This window comes from Cuculus canorus, chromosome 2 (genome assembly GCF_017976375.1).
Source record: "Cuculus canorus isolate bCucCan1 chromosome 2, bCucCan1.pri, whole genome shotgun sequence".
Taxonomy (NCBI): domain Eukaryota; kingdom Metazoa; phylum Chordata; class Aves; order Cuculiformes; family Cuculidae; genus Cuculus; species Cuculus canorus.
In genome coordinates, this window is record NC_071402.1 from 154,760,182 (window position 1) to 154,774,349 (window position 14,168).

At 40.3% G+C, this 14,168-nt stretch overlaps 1 protein-coding gene across 5 annotated transcripts in view; it reads right to left on the reverse strand.

Moving 5' to 3' along the window:
• SCN5A (sodium voltage-gated channel alpha subunit 5) overlaps window positions 1-14,168 on the reverse strand; it is a 221,594-nt gene that overhangs the window by 91,173 nt on the left and 116,253 nt on the right. For all 5 annotated transcript variants that reach the window (XM_054058158.1, XM_054058156.1, XM_054058157.1 and 2 more), the window contains 2 exons: window positions 9,741-9,914; window positions 7,954-8,310 (listed from right to left, as the gene is read on the reverse strand). In XM_054058158.1, the coding sequence (XP_053914133.1) occupies window positions 7,954-8,310; window positions 9,741-9,914 (531 nt within the window). The remainder of the gene's footprint in view (window positions 1-7,953; window positions 8,311-9,740; window positions 9,915-14,168) is intronic.

A 14,168-nucleotide genomic window follows, 5' to 3' on the forward strand; every position in this document is an offset into this window, starting at 1 on the left:
TGTGCTCTTTCTTCCATTTAGCAAGAAGTGGAACTGGTGGTCCTCAAGAAGAGTTCCTGCTTGGTGGCAGAAGTATGATATACAAAGCTTGAGGATGCAGACCTTGACTGTCATATGAAAATTAAAAAAATAAAACCTAAAATGCTGTAACTTGGATTTCTAATAACTTCTCCCCAAACTTGCTTTAATTTCCAGCAAGCAGATCCAGTCTAGGATTTGCAATCTGAAGGCACACAATATTTTAAAATTCCAGTTCATTTATACTAATCATCAGATGCAATACAAATACTACATTTTCCTCCAAGGAGGTTAACCTTTATTTGCAGAGTGGATGTCTTCCGTGGCCCCCATGAGTAAAAGCATGTTTGTCATTAATTGTAAAAATAATTATTTGATTCAGGGCAGGAAGTGTGGCTGCAGCTCTTAGTTGTACATTTCTCTAAGGACAGAGAGTAAAAAACAAGTAAAGTTTGGTAGTTCTAGATTTGCACATAATTTGAAAACAAAATAAGGAGAGAGCTGGAAATGTGCTGTCATGTGTCATCAGTGTTTCATTTTCATTCATTTATTGGCACAAGAAATCTTAATGAATGAGTTGTTGTTCCTTTGAGGTAAAACAACCCTTAATCACTCTGTAAAAAGTTTCATGGCCTTGAAACCCCCCTGGTGTAATGCATGAAGTCTTTTAAAAATGCCAGATTCTTGATGCAGCTTCACTCAATGACAGTGCCTTCAAGTCAGGCAGAAATACAAGTCTCATCTGAAGAACTTTTTTGACCATCATCATATGCTTTAACCAAAATTTCTGAGCTCTTGAAATGTAAAGTTGGAACCCACCTTTACCTAGGCCTGTTAGATGCCTAACTATTTTGCTATTGCTTGTGGTTTTACCACAAGGGACAGTGATAATTAAATCTCTATACCCATTTCATTTAAACAAAGAGAAAATCTGACACGTTACCATAAACCTCTTTCAAGCCTGGTTGTGATCTGCTGAGAAATTTGCAATGATGGAGATGTATCCGTATTGGGTGAGACAGGACTTTAGGGCTACTTCTACACTAACAAATTAAATGTGTCCAGGAGTATTTTCTGCTACTGAGCACAAATCAAAAGATCATTTTGCTCCGTATTATCAAAGTTCTTCATAACCTACCAAGAATTTCCAGCTGGGATAGCCCTTTGCCTGTGAAGCTCTCACACAGTCGGCCAGCTGATGGATTCCCACAGGGTGAGCTACAAGTTCTCCCACGCTGGTGGCCACGTACATTCTGGCTTATGCTCCTTCATTAAAGACCATGGTGCTCGTATAGCAACACTAAGTAATTAACTCTAGGAAATGGCTTTACACAGAAACAGAGCCTCCGTGCTGAAGACCATACAATCCCAACAGCAGCCCCATCTTATATGTTTGTACACTACATCACCGCTACCTCTCCTGTGAGTTTTTTGTTCTATTTTTGACAGCAAACACTGAACTAAAGGCAACATTAACAAACAAACAAAAAGGCCAACAAAGCTAATCAGAATTAAATGCTTATCACATGCCTTTATCTCATTCTTAGTGTTAAAAAAATAACCAGGAAAAGAAAACAATTTATTTGGATAGATGTAAATTTGCAGGAACATGTATGAGGTGATTTTGCCCAATGGTAAGATTATAGCCATAGCTAACAAGTATTAAATAGCCACATAGGACACAATGACTCCTTACGCTACTTGGGATCAGTCACTTAGGAAAGTAACAGCAAACTACTGTGCATTTCCTTTCATAGACTAAGCTTAAAGTATACCTGTAGTCACTTGTCTTTTCCACCCCAACAAGCCTCCCCATCTCAAATCTCTCTCTCACACAAACATCAGACCAGAATTCATGCTAAATGACCTTCAACAATCTCACCCTTCTCCTCCTTCTAGGACATTTATTCCTATCCAGGTTGCATCCATTTTACTCAGGACAATCTTCCAAAGGTAGGGAGGGAGAATCTTCTGGAAGTACATGTTGAAGTGGAAATATTACTACAACTAGCTATGTATTGCTCACCTTTGCTGTAACTTGATTTCATTCTTTCTTGCCCTGCTGCAAAGACATGTTTCTGTCAGGTAATACAACATTTTTTCAACAGAGTTTAGCTATTAAAGATCAAACTAGTGGTAAATGAGATCTGATGGGATTTTCTTTGCATCTCACCAGTTTGGGGATCCACAGTTTTTAACCTGATGGAGGTTTAGCAACACTTGCCCAGAACATCTCTTCAAGGAGCCATCCTACACTGACTTGTACAAAAGGCATGTAGGGAGACACAAACCTCTTTTTTCCAAGAATCTGACATTTCTAGATTTCCGTGTGTCATAGTCATGGCCCATGCTAGAACAGAAAAAATAGCCATTAAAGCTTCCTGAGACATGGAAGCAGAATAAAAGAATGGGTTCCAGGCATATCTGACCTTTTCAGAGAAAAGTTCCCCTGGAGTTTAATCAATGCAGGCAACTTCAAATCTCATCCAAACCATACTTAGCATCTCTGCTGTCAGGCACTCAAATTGCCATAGGAAGACAGGAAACTCCTCTTGGGTCACCAGGTCAAGTCCCTTGCTAACATGTGTTGTTTCCTTCACAAACTAATCAAGCTCCATCTCACATGCTGCTGATTTGGGGCTAGTCAGTTTTGCTGCAAAGTCCTCTAAACAAGCTCACTGGGCTGATGGTCAGAAGCCTCCTTTCCAATTCCAGTCTAAAGGTGAGATTGCAGTAATTTACAGTCCTTTGTTTTGAGGTGAGAAATATCCAGTCACCTAAACTGTTCTTCTTCCGTGCCTAGGTCTGCATTCCCCTCATCAACTTCATATCCTCTGCTTTTCCCGGTATTATTTAATCTTTCTTGAACATCAGTCATTAATGGGGTGTATTGCACATCCAATATTGCAGACTGCTGTGCAACAGCATTTATACTGTCCTTTCTCTTCTGTAATTACCTTTCCTGATATGTATTAGAATCTCATTTACATTTTTAATTGGTGCAATGTATTGGTACATCATACTTGGTCAGTCAGAGTGAGTTGTTCATGGGGATATCTAGAGCTGAGTTTGCCTCCCAAGACTTCAGGGGAAGAAATAGGTACTTTCAGGGTCTATTTAATCTGCTGTAGTTTAGATCTCTTTTTGGGTAAGGTATTTTATGACTTCACAGACTCCATTAACCAGATCTGACTACAAAGGCAATTATGTCAGATATAGAAGCTCACAGTGACTGATAGGTATACTTTTATTATCCTCTCAAACATTTTCTGTTGGTAAGCTACTTGGTCATAACATAAATTCTTAAGTAGGGCTGAGTGCATGACCTTATGCTTTGTATTTCATAATTCCACGCATCACACATTAATTCAATGATAATGGTTATGCAATTCTTCCTACAGAGGAGAGTCTCATACCCTAGAAATTAGTCGTGCTTTCTGCCTTTGTGTTCTCAGAATGATGACTATATTCCTGAGTGAGCAGCATTTCCAGGGACAGCAGTCTGACACCCCCATCCCTCCAAAAAAACCAAAAAAACAACAACCGAAACCACAGGAATAATCCTAGAAGAACGCTTATATTTCACCTTTCAGGAAAAAAATCTGAAGATATCGCTTTCCTGGTTACAGGCTACATCTTGTACTGCTTGTGACTCCAGGAATACATAATCCACAATGGAAATGCAGTAATGAATACCAGCTTGTGGGAGACTGAGGCACGGTGATGGATGTACCGTGGAAGTACTAGGGGATATATGCAAATGCCCATCAAATGCATCTGCTCTCACAGGCTGAGCTAAGCAGAGGTGAGACAGCAGCAGTCCAGAAAGTCAGCCCTGGGGGCTGTTTCTTGCATCGTGGCTATTAGCTTGTGTTGACATTATAACTGGTGCTTTTTCAGTGCCATCCGTGTCATACACAGTCAAATTGGAGAACGAACAGACACAGTGAGCACATTTTTACCCTTCACTTGGTGGCATTCTAGGAGAAGGTGGTAGAAAACAGGTTTCATCTGAACGATAAGGAGAAGAACAAAAAGTTGGCTTGGCCAGCATATGTCATGCAAACACAGTGACGCTGGAAGGTTGTTTTTACTGTGACTGAAGTGCCAGTTTTATTCATGCACATTATTAGTGCCTATTACATGCATTTGTCCCCTGAGAAGTGGCTGATGTCACGCTCAACTCTCACATCAGCTGACCTGGAAGAGCAAGGAGCACAGTGGACTGCCTCGCTACCTAAATTCCCCTACATCTTCTTAATAATTCTTGTCTCTATGATCTTCCTCATTAACCTCAGCGACATAAGTGTATGTAGAAAATAAGTCCTTTATAAAAACTTAACATTAAGCATGATTATTCGGTTAGCATTTTCAGAAGCTCATTCTTACAATGAGGGAGAAGCTATTTTATTATTTGTCTGGTTTGGCTTTACCTTCCAAAGTGGCTTCAATGACTAAAAAAAAAGTCTGAAAATAGTAGCACAGTATTATCGTGCAAAAGGCAGTTACACAGCACATAATTTTCCAACTGCGTTGTAAAGTTTAAGATGACTCAAATATCAGCTGAGCAGCAGTAAACAGAGCTTCACGTCCCACTGTGCTGATCCAAGACATTTTCAAAATAAATACATGCAAACCAAAGATTTAAGAGTTACTAAAACTCCTTTCAACAGCTGGACTGCACTATAACATGAAGTTGCCCTGGGGACTTAGTAACTATTGCGGCTTTGAGTCTGAGTTTGTGTTAGTGAGGCTTAGTAAGACCTGCAAATGGAATCAGTAAACATACCACAGCATCACAGTGGTTGTAACTCTTCCGAGACCAGTTTGAAGCCTTTATTTTACAGTAGTTAAAGAGCAGATCTGCTCTATAATGCTTAGCCTTGCAGTTGGGAAAGTGACCACAGACACTACCAGAAGCACTGGCAGATGTAACAGGTAAAAGGATTAAATCTAGATGAGTGTGTAGATGTGTTACAAGGGAAAAATGTTGTAGGATTTCTTTCATGCCTTCAGAGACGAAGCAAATATTCAGAGTCCAAATGATATACAATCTCAGGGTAATATTTTACTCATCAGAACTGAGTCTTGAAACTCACAGGAAGAACAAGGATTTCCGCAAGTTAAAAGAAAAACTTTGCTGGCACAGATTGCAATGGAGTTACAGGTAAAAGATTTAGTGCTTGAGTCTTTTTATATTAAAGGACTTGTGGTGCTCTTCAGCTACCAGAATTTTAGGGTCTGATGTTCAGCAAATAAGCGAGTTTGTGAATTCAATCCACTGTCTATGAAGAAAGCAAGAATTTTGCTGATGCCAGAGGAATAAGATGACCTTCTCTTTACCTGCTAATCAACATCATGAAATCTCCATGTAACACAGTTGACACTGGCTGAGTCTCTTGATTCAGAATCTGTTGTTCTTTTCACATCTATGAACAATTTCTTTTTTTTGTTTGTTTTTTTTTTTTTTGATTTTTTAAGTGATCTACAGATAATAATGCTTATGGAACTTTCAGCTGAAAGGGGTAAATGTAGCATTTTTGCTTTCAGCTGATCAGTGACTTCAGCTAATCCATTCCAACAGAGCTTTTCAGCAGTTGGTCTTGCATTTGAGACAGTCTTTTTTGAGAACTAAAGGTTAAATATATGTAGATAATAGTGCAATCTCCAGTCTTTGCTGAATCAGATTTTAGCTTTAATAGAATATAGACACACTGATGAGTGTTAATACCTAAGCGCATCAGACTCTACAAATTCACATCTTTCAACAATTCATGAAAATATCAAATGTTAATATTTTCCCCAGAATTTACCACATATTATTTTCAGGTTTCACTGTAATACATAGAATCCATTGCTTAATGGCACGGGAGAGTAACTTTCTGGATCTCCGGCTAAATTCCCCCGCAAAATATGCAGACAGTAACAATTTGCCGTGACTCCTCTGATCACATTTAGTTCCAAGAAATATTTATAAACATGGGAAGTTAGGGGAAAAAGAAACCATAAGTAATTTGTCTGAATTGTTCTGATTTTCTCTGGGATAGAGCTAATTTTCTTCACAATAGCTTGTAGAGGGCTATGTTTTCAGTTTGTGCCGGAAACAGTATTGATAATTCAGGGATATTTTCATTATTGCTGAGTAGTGCTTACACAGGATCAACGCTTTTTCTGCTTCTCATACCACTCCACCAGACAGAAGGCTGGGGGTGCACGTGAAGTTGGGAGGGGACACAGCCGGGACAGCTGACAAAAGGGATATTCCACACCATACGGTGTCAGGTTCAGCATGTAAAGCTGGAGGAAGAAGAAAGGGGTGATGGTGGGGAAACACACGATCAGAGTTATGGTGTCTTCTCAAGTAACTCTTAAGTGTGGTGGAGCTCTGCTTTTCTGGAGATGGCTGAACATCTGCCTGCTCATGGGAAGTAGCGAATGAATTCCTTTTTTTGCCTTGTTGCCATGTGCGGCATTTGCTTTACCTGTTGCACTGTCTTTATCTCAGCCTACGAGCTGTCTCACTTTTATATTTCCAATTCCCTCCTCCGTCTCACAGCAAGAGACTGTGTGGTGCTTAGATGCTGGCTGGGGTTAAACCATGACATGAGTAATCGCAGTTTAATCTTTTGACTTTAAAAAAAAAAATCATATGAAATATAATTTGCTCTTGCAATTAACATTTTCAGTGCAAAGCTAACCATTAAAATAAAAATTACTGTAAACAAAACAATGTACTCTGTTTTTCTACCACCTCTTTCAAGACCTTTTCTATCCAGCAGCTGAGAACCAAAACATCGGGCACTTAAAAGCAAAACAACCGCTAAAAGCAATTGGTTGCAAACCCCAACTTTTTTTTATAGCAGCATCTACTATTAAACAACTCGCTACGTAAACAGTTAAGCCCATTAGAGCCACAATGTCAAAGATGCTTTGTAAGCTGAACAGGAGAAACATTTTCACAATGACTGCAAGCCAGGAAAGCGCTCCATAAGATGTCAACAGGGAAATACAATTCAATCTTAATAGGTTCGGCGCTTATGTAAGCCATGTTTATGGGATAGTCTATAAAAAAAGTAAGCAAGCAAGTGACATTACTGTAAACACAACCTGCCGCTTCCTAGAACAAAGTGTTCACAACTCCTCTCTAAGATACTGTGCTTGCTTTAAGGATGTTCACATGTTCTGGACCAAAAGTGAAGAGAAATAGGAATACCTCCCAGCACAGTGACGATTGAGGTGATCATCATAGAATCATAGAATCAACAGGTTGGAAAGGACCCACTGGATCATTGAGTCCAACCATTCCTAACACTCCCTTAAACCATGTCTCTAAGCACTTCATCCACCTATTCCTTAAACACCTCCAGGGAAGGCAATTCGATCACCTCCCTGGGCAGCCTGTTCCAGTGCCCGATGACTCTTTCCATAAAAAAAATTTTTCTGATATCCAGCCTGAACCTCCCCTGGTGGAGCTTCAGGCCATTCCCCCTTGTCCTGTCCCCTGTCACTTGGGAGAAAAGGCCAGCTCCCTCCTCTCCACAACCTCCTTTCAGGTAGTTGTAGAGAGTAATAAGGTCTCCCCCTCAGCCTCCTCTTCTCCAGTGATGTTCAGTCCTGTATAGAAAAGAGATCTGGAATCCAATCTCTCCCATGCTTAAGAAAAACCATAATTATAACTATCCCACGTGCCTTTCCTGTAGTAAAACATTATCTGCTCTGCAAAAACCAATAAGCCTTCATTTCTAATTAATAATGCAATGCTAGCAATTTTGTATTTGGGATATGAACACGTTTTGGGATATGTGTGATAACTTGGTTCATCAAATTAAAGCCACAAAGTAATGTGAGATGTTATATTTCTAGACAAAAAAAAAAAAAGTACATTTGCACACACTTGCCAAGAAAGGGAAAAAAAAAAATATCTTGAGAACTCACCACCAGGTTTCCTATTACCATGACCAACAAGAAGACAAGAAGGCACAGCGGCTGCCCAGCTACTTCCATGCAGTCCCACATGGTCTCAATCCACTCCCCGCACAAAATTCGGAAGATGATGAGGAATGAATGGAAAAAATCATTCATGTGCCATCGTGGCAAATTGCCGGTCATGCTTATCTTCTTCACATTGTCCAAGTAGCTTTTCCCAAAAAGCTGCATTCCTACCACAGCAAAAATAAAGACGATGATTGCCAGCACAAGAGTGAGGTTTCCGAGGGCACCCACTGAATTACCGATGATTTTAATAAGAGTATTTAAGGTCGGCCAGGACTTGGCCAATTTGAAGACTCGCAGCTGTGAACAAAACATAAACAACAGTGTCAGTTCACAGAAGCAATAGACATTTCAGCTGATGAATTATTAAAGTGGGTAACACATGAAAGATGTTAAGTGCCACAGTGCATGCAGTACAAGGTGATTTTAGCCATACTTCCTGTTAACCTCACTACATCTATTAATAAAATATCAGCTAGGCTTCTTGGATGACAATTAAGTTTTCCGGAGCTATGATCTGCCTTAATAGATAGATTTGCTTTTAGAAGTTCATGGTGGGGAGAGGATGGAAGGAAATCTCAAATCTTAACATTTTATTTTACATTGATTTTCCTCCTCAAATTAAACAGCCTGTCAGGCATCTGCGGGAAGGGCTTTAGGGTTTGATCCCACAAAGAGAAGAGCAACTCCTCTGTTTCAGAGCAAGCCTCAGCCAGATGCTATTAGCTGTTAGTTACCAGGGTGAAAATGACCTCTGTGTGGAGGATCACGCAGTCTACGCCCAGCCCACATCCCACTTAAGACCTATTTTAAGGACGTAAATGGTTCCTAGCTCTTGTGTTGTTGTTTTTTTTCAACTGCAGGTTTAATTTCAGCCCTATTGAAGAAGGATTACTCAAAAACTGACAGTAGACTCAAGACCTAACAGCAGCAGTGAAAGTTTTGGTTTTTTTTTTTTAAGCAGCACAGAGAATTTTGGGGTAAAAAAAAAAAAAAAGACAAAAGATCTTCCTCTAAATGTAGCCATAAGGGCTTATTTTCCTGGTCTTTCCAAGTTGTGAAGCCATATCATGGCCAGGATGATTAGCATGGACATCCTGGTACATGAAGTGCAACACAAATGTCAGGCTGGCAAGGAAACTACTTTTCTGTTCCAATATGTCAACAGTCTCTCGTTAATAGAATACCACTATCCCATGCATAACAAAGGAGCTGACAGCTAAGTAGTTCCCGTGAAAGACAGATGCTATGTTATGCTGATCAGTTCTAGAAAAAAAAATCACTCCGTGAATAATTCAAAGACATTTTCTTTTGACAACATATAAAAGAACAGTGGCATGTTTATAACATAATTTAGGAATAACAACTTCTGAAATGACATGTTACTGGCTCTTGTATTTCTTGGGCTATCAATTATCTGCTGACTAAGCTAACAGGTGCACAGGTATAAAATGGTAGATTTTTTTACGAACTGGAATTCAAACCTTTTAAGTGTGCTACAAGTACCTGGCATGACTAGAAGGAATCAAATTATGTTCTCATTTACCCTGATGAAAATCTGGAACGATTTCCTTTATCCCACAGCCTATAATTAGTGTCATGTACTCTTCACAAGTTTGCACCAATTAAAGTCTTTATTGGCAGACGCGTTTTTAAGAAAATATGTTGCTTCCATGTCAGAGTTTGTATGTAATACAAGAAGAGGGGTAACAACAGAATAAGAGCATTACCAGTCGAAAGGAGCGTAAAACAGACAGGTTTCCCATGCTGGACAAACCCAGTTCCATCAGGCTTAGAATAACAATTATGCTGTCAAAAATATTCCAGCCTTGCTGAAAATAGTAGTAGGGGTCAAGGGCAATTACTTTGAAGATCATTTCTGCTGTAAAAATCCCAGTGAAGACCTGCAGAAAGAAAATATGAAGTCAAAGTAACCTTTCAAGCACACTTCTTTGCTTGCAGACTTTCCACTAATATAGGTGAACACAGTAGAAAGCCAAAACTATTTTAAAAGCAAGTATTTTGTTTTTCATGGCTAGTTCTTTATCACTATTATAACTTTGTCTGCTCTGCTCACAATAATATTTGATACTGCTGTAAACTTACAATGACACCTGAGTTTAAGCTCTGGATCAGAATATATATTTCCATCTCATTCCATCATCTGAATAATCCCAGTGGTAAAAAAGAAAGTGCAAAGGTACCTTTTATAAAGGTTAAATATATTCATTTCATTGGAGAAATATAAATGAATGGAGCAGAAGAGTTAAAAGGGTATTCGGATTGTAGTGTACCTGCTGTATTATCTCTTTATTTTGTTATTATTACTAATACCAGGGCAATGCAAGCCTCCAAGTCATTCAGAGGTTATTGCCAGCAGCAAAGGCGATTAGAAACTCTAATTTCAGTCCTAGTCTTTTTTACAAATAGTCACAGCAATTTTCTTTTCAGAGCATCTCAGGAACACATTGCTTATTTATGACCCAGTTCAAATGTCATATGGTGGAACTTCTAATTGGAACATTTTTCTTTAAAACAACACATAAATATTACCTATGAGGCAGAGCAAGAGGAGAAGGGAAGGCTACTGACTGCAAATTCAGATTTAACACACTCCTGCAAAGTATCTCAGAGAATCAAATCTTTTGCTTTCATATGCCCTCCTTAAGTAACAGTTTAAATGCACAATGCAAGGCTCTAGTCAACTTAAAATGACAAAATGTGGGCATCAAGTTCTTTATCACAGAATCATACTATCACTAGGTTGAAAAGGACCCACTGGGTCATCGAGTCCAACCATTCCTAACAATTCCTAAACCATGCCCCTCAGCACCTCATCCACCCGTCCCTTAAACACCTCCAGGGAAGGTGACTCAACCACCTCCCTGGGCAGCCTCTGCCAGTGCCCAATGACCCTTTCCATGAAAAATTTTTTTCCTGATGTCCAGCCTGAACCTCCCCTGGCGGAGCTTGAGGCCATTCCCCCTTGTCCTATCACCTGTCACTCAGGAGAAGAGGCCAGCTCTCCTTTCAGGTAGTTGTAGAGAGCAATAAGGTCTCCCCTCAGCCTCCTCTTCTCCAGGCTAAACAATCCCAGCTCTCTCAGCCGCTCCTCGTAAGACTTGTTCTCCAGCCTCCTCACCAGCTTCGTTATTGTTTTATTTTAATTCCAAGTCCCAGTACAAGCTGCACAGAGCTTTATGTTTCTGAAAAAAGCTCAGTTGTACATATATATTAAAGCACATGGTTTTCTGTGAAACAATCACCATTAATGTGTTGGTCAAAAAAGAGGGGGGAATCCAGTGCTCACATATCAGAAACATACAGTTAAGGAGAAATGTTTTACTGCCACTAAGCTGAATATTTGTAACATTATCCCAGCAAAATGGATCAAGTCTGAGCAAGAGATGATAAACACAGTAAGATGTGGAAGGGAAAATTTAAGGCCATATAATTATGAGATTAATGAATAAAAACAAATTATTATAGCCTGCATTTGAGGAAGGCTGTGCCTTACTCTGCAATTCTTCCAAGTAGACATTTCGCACAATTCCTTACGTAAAATGTCTTCTCTTTCTCATCAGGAAAAGAATATCTTGGATTGCAACAGTACTTTGGAATGCAACAACGTCTCATCACCGTCTCATACCAAAAACCCAATACAACAACCTGTCTCATATTTCTGACTAACCAACAATTTCTGAGTCACAGTGGTTAGAGATACCAAAGATTCCCATCAGAATGCTCCAATTTCCCTTAGGAAAAAGGAGAAGACAAAACTGTGTGTCTGTGAAATTGTATCCAGGGGATTGCCTTAAAAACTATGATACCACAGTCTGTGCATTACGCAACCGTCTTGCTGAGAAATGACTCAGGAGGATCACTTTCTTAGCCTGAATCATTTTAATCAATAGCCTTCTGAGAAGGAAATGTCGCAGTAAGATAGCAAAATGTCTGAGCATTCCTAAAGGCATCCAGAATCACGTATGTGTACCAGCTACAAATTTCCAATAGCAGTTGTCAAATCACTGGCACTTAGTACATAGTGGCTGTGCCTGTACATGAGGCTGGATATTCAATATGATAAAGGCTGGAAAGAAACCAAATAACTTAACATCCTACTGATGTTAAATAAGCCACTGCTGATTTGGAGGACTTGGCCTTAAAAAACTTCTTTTATCTATAATTTCAGCTGTTTAAGCTGTAATTTTGCAGAACACCATCTCAGTTCCTAGGAAAAGAAAATTTCAGAGATTCTTGCTCTATCTATTTTTTAAGAGGTGGTATAGCATAGGCAGATGAATCACATAAAGGTGTACATGTGCTGGCTGGCCTTCCGATCACATTTGAAAATGTTTATTTCCTGTAAACGATGAACTAAAGGAGTGTGAAGGTAGCAGGCACTGCATGCATACCCTGTACTCAGCATTGGCGAGGCTGCACCTTGAATACTGTATTCAGTTTTGGGCCCCTCATTACAAGGAAGACCATGAGGTGCTGGAGCACATCCAGAGAAGGGCAACAAAGCTGGTGAAGGGGCTGGAGAACAAGAAAAAGAGGCTGAGGTGAGACCTGTCTACAACTACCTGAATGGAGGTTGTAGCAAGGTGGGTGTTGGTCTCTTCTCCTAAGTGACAGGTGATAGAACGAGAGGAAATGGCCTCGAGTTGCACCAGGGGAGGTTCAGATTAGGCATCAGGAAAAACTTCTTCACCAAAAGGGTTACTGGGCACTGGAGGAGGCTGCCCAGGGAGCTTGTGGAATCATCTCTGGAGGTATTTAAGGGACAGGTAGATGAAGCGCTCAGCGATATGGTTCAGTCACGGACAGTTACAGTTGGACTCTATGATCTCAAAGGTCTTTTCCAACCAAGCAATTCTGTGATTCTATGAGGTAGATGAACAATCAGAGAGGGAGATCTCCAATGACTGGCAGAAAAATTGCTCTTTGAGAAAGTCAATCCCCTATTCCACTTTCATTCTTTCATTTCCCTTAGAAGCATTAGTTTTGAGGAAAAAACACCAAAGATCTGCCCTTTTAAACATTTCCTCCCATTTAATGCTAATATAATCACTCAGAGAGGGTTAGACACAATGAGAAGATGACAATCAGCCAACATAAGGGCAGAGGAAGGGTCTGGCAGTCTGCAGCTTGGGGGATGCCATCACCTGGCAGTCTGCCCTGGAGCTGGAATTCCCTTCCTTTTCACTGGGGATTGCAAAAACCATCAACTTTGATTATAAATGACTTTGCAAAATGCTCCACAAAATAGAATTACCTTCTTCTGACCCGCTGCACTCGCATTAAATCTAGTTATGCAGGGGTTTAGTAAAGCTGTCAAGGGGGAACCAGGATGGTCTGGCCTCTCACCAACCTATTCTGGAATCATACAGGATGGGGATCCCCGTGCCACCAGCCTACCACAAAAGAATCCTAGTAAGTTGTTTCCTTATTTTATACTTTAGCACAAAGAGGAGCAGTAGCTCTAGGCAGTGCTGGGAAACTCACAGTGAGATTGTAATAAATTTTTTTGGCAAAATTTTGCAAAATTTGCTTTGCAATTCCTCCCCCTGCTCACTGTCTCTCCTTGATTGTTGGCATCCAGTGCAGCCCTACTCAGCCCCAGCAAGTCTGCAGAAGCCACGATGGCAGGAGGGATGCCAGGGGCTAAAGTTTCATTGCCTGTGCTCTGCAGAGGGAGAATCCTATCTGCCAAAATCAAAGCAAGAAGCAGACACATTTACTATCCCAAGTGCCGGAGGAGGAAATGGCACCATTGCCACCTGCTCTGATGGATGCTGCGTCTGAAGGAGTTATTTTTAATTCATCTTAGAAGGCCACAAATTGTTGAGCAACAACAAGGAAGGCTGGCTGCAAACTGAAGCTGGATGCAGTCCTGTGAGATGAATTTCTGAGCCACTCATGTCTACTGCTTTCTGCAGACGGCAAGAATGTGAGTTTGAAGCAAGAGAGAACCAGATTTTTATTTATCACAACAGCAGAGGAAGATTTGCCAAGACACAGCAGCTGAAAAACTACAGACTGGTCCCACAGCCTAGGAGAAGAATCTCAACCTGCCCAAGGAGGCCTAGAGCTGAGAATAACAAGGACCAGGGGAAAGGAAAAAAAATCCATATGTGATATACCACATATTCTAG